At 36.7% G+C, this 12,003-nt stretch overlaps 1 protein-coding gene across 1 annotated transcript in view; it reads left to right on the top strand.

Annotated features, from left to right (window-relative positions):
- Positions 1 to 4,939: 4,939 nt before the first annotated feature.
- The window catches only part of plcb2 (phospholipase C beta 2), a 24,473-nt gene continuing 17,409 nt past the window's right edge, over positions 4,940 to 12,003 (top strand). The window contains exons 1-11 of the mRNA XM_015389959.1: positions 4,940 to 5,147; positions 5,304 to 5,381; positions 5,945 to 6,013; positions 6,879 to 7,019; positions 7,863 to 7,942; positions 8,068 to 8,121; positions 8,199 to 8,274; positions 8,394 to 8,494; positions 8,669 to 8,829; positions 8,911 to 9,057; positions 11,733 to 11,890. Coding sequence (XP_015245445.1) covers positions 5,064 to 5,147; positions 5,304 to 5,381; positions 5,945 to 6,013; positions 6,879 to 7,019; positions 7,863 to 7,942; positions 8,068 to 8,121; positions 8,199 to 8,274; positions 8,394 to 8,494; positions 8,669 to 8,829; positions 8,911 to 9,057; positions 11,733 to 11,890 — 1,149 coding nt within the window. The 5' untranslated portion in view covers positions 4,940 to 5,063. The remainder of the gene's footprint in view (positions 5,148 to 5,303; positions 5,382 to 5,944; positions 6,014 to 6,878; positions 7,020 to 7,862; positions 7,943 to 8,067; positions 8,122 to 8,198; positions 8,275 to 8,393; positions 8,495 to 8,668; positions 8,830 to 8,910; positions 9,058 to 11,732; positions 11,891 to 12,003) is intronic.

The following is a 12,003-nucleotide window of genomic DNA, read 5'->3' as shown; positions in this document are numbered from 1 at the left end:
GACGAATGGTGCTGGAATTTTATTTTGGGCCCAATTTGCTGTCAAAAAAGTACAAGAGGCCATTTCTGCCACTTGTCAGTTTATGGTATGTGATATTGAATATTGTGATATTGATATTGACATTTAAAGTCACTATGAGATACTGAGTCTGACTTTCAAAATCATAATGATAAGATTTGATGTCATAATAATGTGAAATTAAGTCCTGTTGTGATACAAAGTCATGATTGTAACTTTCAAAGTCATAGTGATGAGATTCGAAGTCATACTTATGAGATTCAAAAAGATCATTATGTCATAATTATGATATAAAAACTGACTTCATTATTATATATTCATAATTTTGGATACAAAGTCATAAGTTCGACTTTAAGATATAAAAAAATCTATGACTCTTATAATTATGACTTTGAAAGTTGAAATTATTCTAATTTATTTCAGATTTTTGTCTTTATAGCTATTAATTATGACGTTAAATCTCATAACTAAGACATACCATGTGCCATTTTTTTCTTTCAAGTGGCTGAATTGGGCTTGCATAAGAACATCACCAGTGTTTTGTTTCTTTTTGATTTGACTGAGTCTGGGAAAGGGGGCCAAGTGAGGGGGCAAAGTTAAACTTTCTGACCTTAAAATAAATCATGGTTAATAAATTATTACTTGATAAGATAAATTTGTGAACAAATCACAGTCAAAGACACACACACAAAAAAACCAAAAACTAATTATAACTACCTTTTAAGTCAGCAATCCCTCGATGAAGGTTACAATTATCATGTAGACTTGCAGATTTCTTTACATCTTATACATAAAATGTAACAATTTTTAAGTAGTTTTCTCATTCCTATTTCACAAATATACAAATATCTTTGAACTTTGGTCTTTTTTTGAATTTTAAACATGGAAGACCTCTGTTGGATTGCTTTAGTTTGCTTGTGTTTCTGGCCAGCTATTACCTTAGGCTAGCTTTTACCTTATCTATTATTGATAAAGAGTAAGTAGACTAGAAGATGGAGGAAAATACATATGCATACCACTTAAATCAGAGTACTGCCTTGCCTTTTTTATATCCAGAAAATTAAATTTTTATTTAAAAAACAAAAGCAGTCTGATTTTAGGGAGCACATTTCAAGTGCATAATATATAATAATCTTATTCTAAGTTTATAAACTCTAATTCCACTGACAGAACATCTTGTTTGTCTGCTCAGATTAGAGCTAATAGTTATTTTCAGAAAACTTTACATATATTCAAGCCATTTTGTGCAGTCCATGATGTCTATCAATAAACACAGAAATTGAAAATTCAACTTAATTTGAATGCCCCAGTTTAACTGAATATCAGTTTATTGTAGTTATTTTAATAAATTGTGAACATTTGGCCTTATGTATGGCCTTATTTTGCTTTTAAATGTACTTTTTAACAGACAAAAGGTAACTTGTATACTGTAGTTATAAAAAAAGACAGGGACAGAGACCATTACAGTAAATCAATAATTGCATCTATGAGACTCTTTTAATTAATATTCTTTTAACTTAATCAAAGAGTTGCATTTTTAACCAGTTCTTGGCACCTGGTAGAGGCCATGAAAGATATAGCAGGCGGTTGTGCTGTGAACTGCAACTGGGTGGTGAAGGAGGTAAATAGGCTTGCTTAGTTTGTCACCTGTTAACCCTAACCTTGCAAAATAGGCAACGCTCTATTGAGCTGCTGCTACAAGTCTCATGTAACAAAACTGCAAAAATCTAGATCCAAGGTCATTAACAGATAGAATCTAAACAGCAGTCCGAAAACAGGAATAGGTAGAAACAGACCGGAACAGGGGCAAAACAAATTCAGGAGTTAAGAGACATAAACAGATAAGAATCAGGTAATCAAAACACTAGAGGTTACGCTAGAGAACTCTCAGACTCGGCTTAAATAATCTGGCACTGAAGGCTGGAAACAGGCAACTGGAATAGGAGCTGGAACAGGTGGATCAGATGAGGGCAGAACGAAAATGGGCGGAGCTAAGCAGATGGATGAAATAACTAATGTTCCAGTCATCAGCGCCAAGATCATGACAAAATAATGTTTATTTACCTCTTGGATTTAAATTGTGAATTGGTTTGAACGCATTCCAATTGGTATAAATTAGTTAAAAGTTAATTTGAACAAATTCGAAAGTCTTGAAGATAAACTTTAGTTCTCAAAGACAAATTCCATGCGGAACTGTAATATAATTGCATCATTCTGTTAATTATGGATCTCAACCATGTTTTTTCTTCTTCTTTGTACATAGTAGCCTAATTTAGTTGAGTTTGACTAGTTTAGTGAAGAGTTTTTAACTGAAATATGTTTGACTTGAAGCTGAATGATTTTTGTTTGCAAAGTCTTATATTTTAAATGGAAGTTGTTGTAAATGTATTCCATATATGTGCTGTTATCTGTTTGACAATTATTTGAGCTCCATTCACACTTTCATTTGCTGTTCTAACATGCAGTAATGTGGACATTTGTTCATTGAACAATATATGACAGTCCAAATATTATTTGATTAAACAAATTAGTTACCACCCCTGCTGGGGTGGGCAATAATTATAATTGCACAATACCCCTGAATACCTTCTGAGGAAGGTGTTACACGCCTTTCCAACACCGAGGGAGTCGAAGGTATGCCCCAGGGCGTACTGGAGGGACTATGTCTCTCGGCTGGCCCTGGATTGCCTAAGACTTCTCTAAGAGAGCAGCTGGAGGATGTGTCTGAGGAGAGGAAAGTCTGGGAGTCTCTACTGAGACAGTTATCCCCTGCAACCTTTATCTGGATAAGCAGAAGAAGACAAACATGAGTACAAGGATTAACCAGTACCCCATGAGATGTTTAAAACTTGAGATAATGTTTTAGAATCTCTCCCCACCACTCATTTGTGGGGGTGAGCAGTTGGGGTTAGTGGGGCATGGTCAAGACAAGGGAAAGTGGCAGCTGCCCTAATTTGAACAATGGAGAGTCAGCACGGATACATTTTGTACGAGGCCTTATGGAGCCGTGTGGGGAGTTTGAAGTGTGGCTAGAGGTGTTGAGGCCTTGTTCTGCTCTTGAGGCAGTAAGGCCGGGACGCTTTTACTTCTAAAACTGAGGCTATGATGACTTAAACATGTCCTGTTTGTACCAATAAGAAATTCAGCTGCTATAACCGTCGCTCAACCCTAAGAGGGCAGCACTAACTCAGACAAATATTGCAGGATGAAACAGGTTTACATGAAAATGTTAAATATTGCTGAACTTACATTTTAATAACACCCTTAGGCCCAGTTTAGGGCCTTTACATTTAAGTGAAACAAAAAAAACGGGTGAATTAGATTATGTTTTTCAAGAGACATAAAGTGTAGATTGCAGTAATTATGCACATTTAAACGTTATGATAGGAAAAACATCCTTAATATAATTTATGTACAAACACAAATAATACCTGACTACCTATAAAGGGAGGTTTTAGGAAAGTATTTATATATGTAGAGATTTATTTTATTGAAACACACTGAAAAGTAAGGTATAAAAACAGGACTAAGTTACATGTTACCCCTGAACTTAATTACTATGCAGGTTTCATTAGTTTGATATACCTCTGTCTCTCTTTTGCAACAGTTTAACTTAAAATGACAATTTCTTAAATAAATCCTTTAAATCATAGTAAATGCAAAGTGGTTGCAGCTGTGTAGCTCATACTACCGGTACTTTCATCCTAAGGTTTTAACATTAAGGTAATATGGAGAAAACATTTGGGGTCAGTTGTTTTTAATTTTTCTTCAAGAGGGGCAGGAAGAACGTGTGCATTTGGTCTCATTAGGTGCACCTTCAATAAACTGACCTGACAGTGGTTCCCTTAATCTCCCTCCTGTGGCTCCTGCTCTGACGCACTGTTTTCACTAGCTAGTGCTCAGTCAGAAACTTCATTTGAATGGTATCCAAATGACCTTTGTTGAAACAGAAGCTGGCCTCCAGTGTCCAGGGCCCAGTTGTAAGGGAGGGAAATTACGCTGGACTGATGGTTGTTGTGGGATAATATGCCAAAGAATCAGAATGCAATGTTCTTGTAATAAACTTTTAAGTAAAACACCAATGAAAGAGATGAAAGAAAAGAATTCTTGCAAGTTTAAAAAAAGATATAGACTTAATAAATAAACCTCGATAAAATGTCTTTATTCCTAGTTTTTATTATTTTTTTTTTATTTTTATCAAAGACTGGTCATATCAAATACCCATAGGACAATTTATTTACCAATCAGTTCACTCGAACTTACATTAAAACCATCTTCTCAATTAGTGTTGTCACGTTTTACTAACTTTTTAAAACTCTTTTCCCAGAGAGCTTTATCGTGATTAGGATACAAAGAATTTAATTAATGTCAGTGAAAAAAACTGCATCACTCATTAAAAAGAAACATTCATACATTTCTTCTTTTATTTCTATTTTATTTCTAACTTAAAAAAGTGCGTGGGAGTCCTTCTTAACTCATATGGATAGATCTTGATTTTATTTGTCTCAGAATGCACAATGCAGTGTGCTATTACTTGGGAGGAAAATGAAAAGTAAAAATGTCTTTTTATTTGACATCTTAAAGGTATGAAAATTCATCTGTTTTAATGCTTTATCTTATACCTGCAACATCTTGTGCTTTGCAGTCTGCAAGTATTGGAAAACTGCTCGGAATGTCAAAACATTAGTGTCCTTCCACTGACATGCATTAATGAGGGCAAAAAAAGGTCTGAAGAGAGAAAAATATTATGTTTTGATTAAACAGCTTGATTAAAAAAAATGTAATGTTGTAATACCGCTCACTGAATCACAGGTGTTTGGCTTCACCTTTCGTCTAGTCATATATGTCTTCCCTGACTTGATTTGCAATTCATATTGACTTAGGGTGCGTCCTGACTAGAGTCTGATGGGATGAACTTCAGCTTAATGCATCTTTAGGGTTTGGACGGAAGGATAAGCTGGTCAAATGGTCTAGTCATGGTGAATATTCAGACAGAGATTTTATTTTAGTTTTAGTGGTGATGAAAACTTAGCTCAGGAAATAGAATGAATAAGAAAAGATACTTTCTTGACCCTCCAGAGGTCAAAGACTACTTGGTCAAAGGAGAACGGTTTACCAAATGGTCGGAGGTAATGAATATATATTTTTTTTATCATCTCGAAGCTTTGTTATTTAACCCAGCTCAAACACGACCTCTCCTCAGGTTATGTGTGTCGTAACTAGTAACTTGTTTGAAACAAATGCATACAATTTGTGTAAAAGCCAGTTCTCTGGTCTTTTCCAAGGACAAAACAAAGACTGTTCCCGTCACCATGAAGATGGATCCAAAAGGTTTTTACGTCTATTGGATGAACCAAAGCAAGGTAATCAATTTGAATAGATCTTGTCGATTTAAAGAGGCAATTATTTGCATTCGGTAAATGAAATTAGTAAGATAAAAAAGCATCTTAATAAGGGTTTGGTTAAATTATACACTTTTTATGTGCCCTTTTAGTTTATATTATCTTAAGGCGGACAGAACAATCAGAACAATCGGCAACTATAATGTTGGCAGGTTGTCATAATAGCCTTTTAAGCACCAGATCAGCTTGTCCATATTATTGATTAAATATCTGAAATGCAGGTTATCATGTCCCAGATTCAGACCCCCTTCCTGCTGGAGCAGCTTTTGATAGGTGCTAATGTGGACTGGTGTACTGTTTTTCAGGACATCAGAAAACCACTGAGGATTTAATCCAATCAGTGAATCGTGTCTGAGTTGCAGCAGAACGGCCTAGTCTTAAATGTTACTTTAAAAAAGGCTAGAGAAATAATCTCACAGGCAAAGAAAACCATGTAGTTTTTGTTGTTGAATTTAAAAGAATATTTGGCCCAGTGCCGATATGAAGAATTTACTGCAGGAAATGACTGTGATTCTTGTTTTTAGGAGACAACATTCCTGGATGTTGCTACAATCAGAGATACGAGAACAGGAAAATATGCAAAACTTCCCAAAGTGAGTATGGCATTATCACTTTATTATATTGTTTAATATTCTGGAAGGTCTTTGCAATTTAGTCAAATGGAGGCTGCTTCTTGTGCAGGAATCACTGCATGTATGCAAATATGAATTTGAGCCCTGAGCTCAGCCATTAATTTGAGAAACATATTTGAATTGCAAAAAACAGCTGTGGACAAATGTACAAGGCATTCTGCCCAACTACAGATGAAACACACAGATGCACCAAAGCAAAAATAAGCATAAGCACACACAGTCTGAATGACTACTGAATGACTCATGATCCAGGTCCTCAAGGATTATTCTTGTTTTTCTTTATGTTTTGATGAGCTAAGATTGGCCAGTTTTTAGTTTCTGTGGATTTTTTTTTAGTCCTCAAAGGCTTAGGAGTGAGAAAATGCAGTCATCTATCATCATGCCTCACAGAGAGGGAAATGTATTTCCCTAGAGTGCTGCAAGAGCTGCATAATTCCAGTCAGGGTGCAGATGGAAGCACATCTTCCTATTTGGCCCCTAAGGAGTTGTTGAGAAAGCAGCTCCAAGGCTCACGTCATTTTTGCATCACTGATAGTGGAATGGCACTGATTAACTGTAGGGAGGCATGCACAGGAAGGTCCCACCTAAAACAGAACTGTTTTCCCCTTTATGTTGTGTGTTTCTATGAGCTCTTTTGGGAGCCTATGTGTTTGTATAAAAATCTCAGTGTTTGTGCCCATGTTTGCATAAGGTGCTCACCCAATTTGCATGGAAAGGTGACTCTGGATTGTAGTCTCTTTAGATTCAAGATTGCCTGTATTTAACAGCTTAAGAAAGAAAAAGTTAAGATAGATCTTATTTACTAATGTACGTCTGTTTTTCACAGCATCCAAAAGTCCGCAATGTCTTCAACTTGGATTTCCCTGACAGCAACCACCTTGCCAAAACACTGACCATTGTCTCAGGGCCTGACATGGTGAATCTCACCTACCATAACTTCTTTGCCTCCAAAGAGAAAGTGACTCAGGTAAAAGCAAACTCCTGATTGAAGCTGTCTGCTATTTTATTTGCAGAAAAAGCAGAAACAAAGACAGAAGCTGTCTGCTATTACACAACAATCCTTTGCTCCCCCTCTAATGAAGACCTCACTGCTTCCTTTTAACTTGGATTAGACTTTTTGTTGTCACTACTTAGATTTGCTCGGCTAAACTAAATTACAGATTTTCTTTGATAAAATGCAACATTTCATATTTATTTCGTTTGTAGCCTGTTGCAATTACTTTCTGCTTATGAATACCATCTATAGTCAATACATGCATAGTCTCTTTGCGCATGTAAATACATTTTTATATCCTTTATAGCACTTCTGCATAGAAGCAAACTACATTTATTTGATTTGTGCTTGTGATAGTACAATGACAATAAAGTTTAATTCTATTCTATTCTAACATTTATTTTCATTTTCTTAACTGCTGCTATCTTCACACCATCTAGTGGCAAAAGAGAGAAGTTTTTATATTAATTCAAACACTAGAGCATTGCTAAAGTATTGATGTCATGTAAAACTTGTAGTCGGGTAACTTACATAAAGCTAAGTAATAATAGATCATATTAATAGAATATATTCATAAAACATTTTACATTTCAATTGAGACCTAAAAAGAAAAATAATCCAAGGTTTTTAATATTTTATAATGATTCAAATCCCAAAAGTGCGGCATGCCTATTCTCAATGTAAAACATAAAATGTTTTTTTCCTTACATGACAAAAAAATAAAAAGATCAATGAGAACTAATACTTTTGCAGTGCAAATCTCCTTAATTGATCACTTTGAATATAAAACAATACCATTTATTTTTCTCTTCAAAGAACTGGGCAGATGACATTCTTTCTATCGCATACAATGCTGCAAGAGCTAATGCATGTAGACAGGTTTTCCTGGAGAAAATGTAAGTAAACATCAAATAATGTTGCACTGCTGTAGATGTGAATAACCAAAGCTTTGTACAAAATAAGATTAAGCTGAATCAACGCTCACAAGATCACAATATAATTCTTGTGACATCAATTTCAGATATGTCCGCCTTTCTCTTCAGACCAACAAGGATGGGAAAATCCCCGTGAAGAAGTAGGTTACAGTATAACCATTGAGGCTCTGCGTTCTGTGTATTCTCCTGTCTGATGTATTGGCTGTGTTTCTTTAAGCATTTACAAAATGTTCCCTGCTGATAAGAAGAGGGTGGAAAGTGCTTTAGCAGCAGCTCACCTCCCAAAAGGAAAGGTCAGGAACAAAAAAAATATTATTTGAGTAAAGAAAGCATGTCAAAATTTACTTTTCTTTTATTATTATTATTATTGGCTGTTTATCAAAATGTGATTTAAAAAATTTTTTTTTGTCAGTATGACACCATTAAGCCTGACGTATTTACTGAAGATGCCTTCAGGACCTTCCTGACAAATCTCTGTCCAAGACCAGAGATTTATGAGATCTTCACTTCATAGTAGGTCATCACATTGTTTTTTTTTTTTATTAAAAGAACAACATTATGTTGTTGTGACACTTTAACTCAATCCAGTCAAGACATGGTCTACAGTGGAGCTCAGTGGACTCTAAAGGGTTGAGCCCCATGAGGTGCATTGCTGATGTTATTGTCATGCTTCATTCTGCACTGCAGTTCCAACAAACCTACCATGACGAAGGACAATTTCACCAAGTTCCTGAATGAAAAACAGCGGGATTCCCGGCTCAACGAAGAGCTGTTCCCACGTCTACGGCAAGACCAGATCAAGGCCCTCATTGACAAGTATGAGCCGGTCTCCAATAATTCCAACAGAGGTAAAAACTCTCAGCAGATCATCTTCTTGTTCGATAATGCGTTTGAACTTTAGCTGTAACCGTTTTTCTATGAATCTGCAGGTCTGATCTCTCCAGAAGGTCTTTTGTATTTCCTGATGGGTCCAGAGGTATCAGTTGTCATTCAGGACAAGCTGGCCAAGTGTCAGGACATGAACCAACCTATACCCCACTATTTCGTCAAGTCCTCCCACAACACATACCTTACAGGTTAGACATTGATCTGACATAAAACTTGAGATTATTGGTTCTTTAAATAGAAAACAGTTTCAGGACATTTTCACATGGATGGGCATGCAGGAACCAGGGTGCTCAGGTGGGTGGCCAAAAACTAATAGACACCAAAACCAGCTCAGGGTCAACCTGTACTAATAACAATGAAGCTATATCTATATTTTACAAATAAATCAATGAAGATGGAGCAGATTTTCATGAGGCCCTTGCTAATACAGCTTCACACATATTTATGTATTTGTGCGTTTTACATGATTCTATGGCTCTATATAATATATACAATAGATAGATTTAGCAAATGATCTTTGAATACATAGTGTCATGATCGGTTTACGAATCTGACCCACATGCAGAGAAACCACTCAGAGAACAAGGAAAAAGTTTAACAGGTTTATTGAGGGGGGTAAAACAGGAGTTGGATCTGGGACTCAGTGAGCTGGTAACCCAGAAGCGAAGTTGATAAGGGAAGTTCAGTGGTCAGTTCAGGTACCGTGGGAATCTTGGAAGCACTTCGATTTTGCAAGAATGGGACTCACGTTAAAGGGGGGCCTTGTTAGTCCATGAATCCAGTCTGTGTGGTAAAGCCAGAGAAAAGTGCACACGTTGGAGGGCGGACAGGCTGACAAGCGTTGGACCCGGAGGAGTAGTGGAGGGGACTGTCACTCGGATTTCCGATGGGTACTTGAACGGAACATTTGGAGGTTTTCCCCTGCTCAGTGTAACTCGGTTTTTCTTTCCAGGGGAGAGATGGTCCAGGGAACCAGTAACACAGGAAAGCTTCCTGCCGGGGAACAAAGACAAAAAACTCGTTAGACTCAGAGAAACAAAGCTAGGTTAGACTCAGCTAAATTCAGCTTGGCTAGAGTACCCAAAACGTGGCAAACACTCTGGCCTCGAGGTAGTGATAGCCCACTGCTCAAATACTCCTCCAGATAATGGTCCAATGAGCCACAGGTGTGCAGGGAGGGCCAACGAAGACAGGGAACCCCCTGGTGGTGGAGAAAAGACAAACAGTACACACAAGCCTAACACATAGATGACACTATAGAGACAAAATCTCCCCCATAAAACTAATTAACAAAGGATCGTTTATTTTTTATTAGTCCTCTTTAATTTTAGTCTTTTACTGTGAGAAATTAAGGGAATGAATAAAATAAATTTACAAACTTTAAGAATGTCAAATATGATATTCTGTATGATGGTACTACTGCTACCACCCCTCTGGTTACAGGAGAACTGCTTGTTCCAGAGGTGGCCAATAATTGGCAACCCAAGGCCCCCTGGCCCCCTCTAGACCTGCCCCTGGTTATAGACTGGGTTGGTCTTCAGGCATTATACAGAACTTGTGACTGTGCTGCTTATGCAGTATTATTTAGGTCATCCTGATACATTATCTTAATACAAGTGGTGAACTATGTGTAAAAAGTTGCTTGGTAAAAAATCCACTCAAGCTAAAGTACTTAAGTTGGCTACTCACTTTTGAAAGTACTTTAGTAATTAAAATTACAAATACAGTTTTCTGATATCAGTACATTGATGTATAATTTCTAGGGTAATTTTACAGAACCTTGTAAAACCAGAAACCACCTGATGTATTGAAGCATAGAACCACTACAAATACTACACCACCTATAAAGAACTTTTGCATAGAAATGCCAAAAAAAAACGATGACTATTTTATTTATTTATTTATTTTTTTTATACATGCCAAAAAGAAAAAAGAAGAGTTGATTCTTCACACACTTTCACTTTAGATTAGTGGTTTAATGTTAAATCTATTACCACTAAGAAATTACAACTCTGCTCTCCTCCTATTGAACAGCTTGGACATATGGCAACAACACACACCTTTAAGGTTGGTGGAGGATTTTCACAAATTTTTGAAAAGACCCGGTCTCTCCACTTTAAAAAAAATGCACATACACAACTCTGTACTGCCCCCCCTCCCCCCGAGAGGGAATGCCTACTAAACGCGTGCAAGAGCATGCACGACCCTATTCCTTCTCATGCACGCTCTCTTTAATAGTTCCTGTTTGCATTACCCATACAAGCTTACTTTCCAAAAGACGATTTGCAATTTTTCACTATGTCAGACTCACCAACGGTAAGTGAAAGTGGGGACAGGCATGTAGGACGGCCTAACGTAAACATACCACCAGAATGATTGACAATTAGGAGGACCACTTATTTAGATGATCCACCCAGAAAAAGAACATCCTCCACTATAACTTTAATCAACTACAAATAATATCTCCTCTGAGGTGTTTATGTTTGTGAAATGTCATTCAGATCTCTGAAACAGTGGTGTCCAAATTCAGTTCTCAGGTGCTGGTATCTTTAATGTTTCAAGTGCATTTCAAGAAAGAAAAACAGCAACAGCAGATTACACAGCTAAACTGTGCGAAAAGGAATGAGTAAAGACCAGCTAACTAGAAATGTAAGGAAGTGAAAGTTACAAGCCCCCCCCCAAAAAGTACTCAAGTAAAAAAAGTACTTAAGTTGAGTAATCAAGTAAATGCACTTTGTTACTTTCCAACACTGCTTAATACTATGTTCCCTTGTTGTAGCATTAAAGTATATTTTGTGTTAAGTTTGTAACTTTCAAATGCATTTGCAGGCGTTAATATATTTTCTTCTTTCTCACTGTTCAGCTGGCCAGTTCTCTGGCGTATCGTCTCCAGAGATGTATCGTCAGTGCCTGCTGTCTGGATGCAGGTGTCTGGAGCTGGATTGCTGGAAAGGAAAACCTCCAGATGAAGAGCCCATCATTACCCATGGCTTCACCATGTGCACCGAAATCCTTTTCAAGGTCATTACAAATGTTGTTGTTTTTTTTTTTGTTGAGATTTTTGTAGGTTTACCAAATTTTTTGCTCAATGTAAGCAACATTAATTCTCAAAAAAGTACAAGCACAATATCTGC

Source organism: Cyprinodon variegatus, unplaced genomic scaffold (assembly GCF_000732505.1).
Source record: "Cyprinodon variegatus isolate N-32 unplaced genomic scaffold, C_variegatus-1.0 Scaffold480, whole genome shotgun sequence".
Classification (NCBI taxonomy): domain Eukaryota; kingdom Metazoa; phylum Chordata; class Actinopteri; order Cyprinodontiformes; family Cyprinodontidae; genus Cyprinodon; species Cyprinodon variegatus.
Note: the sequence above shows the minus strand (reverse complement) of the source record. Positions and strands in the feature narration are given on the sequence as shown.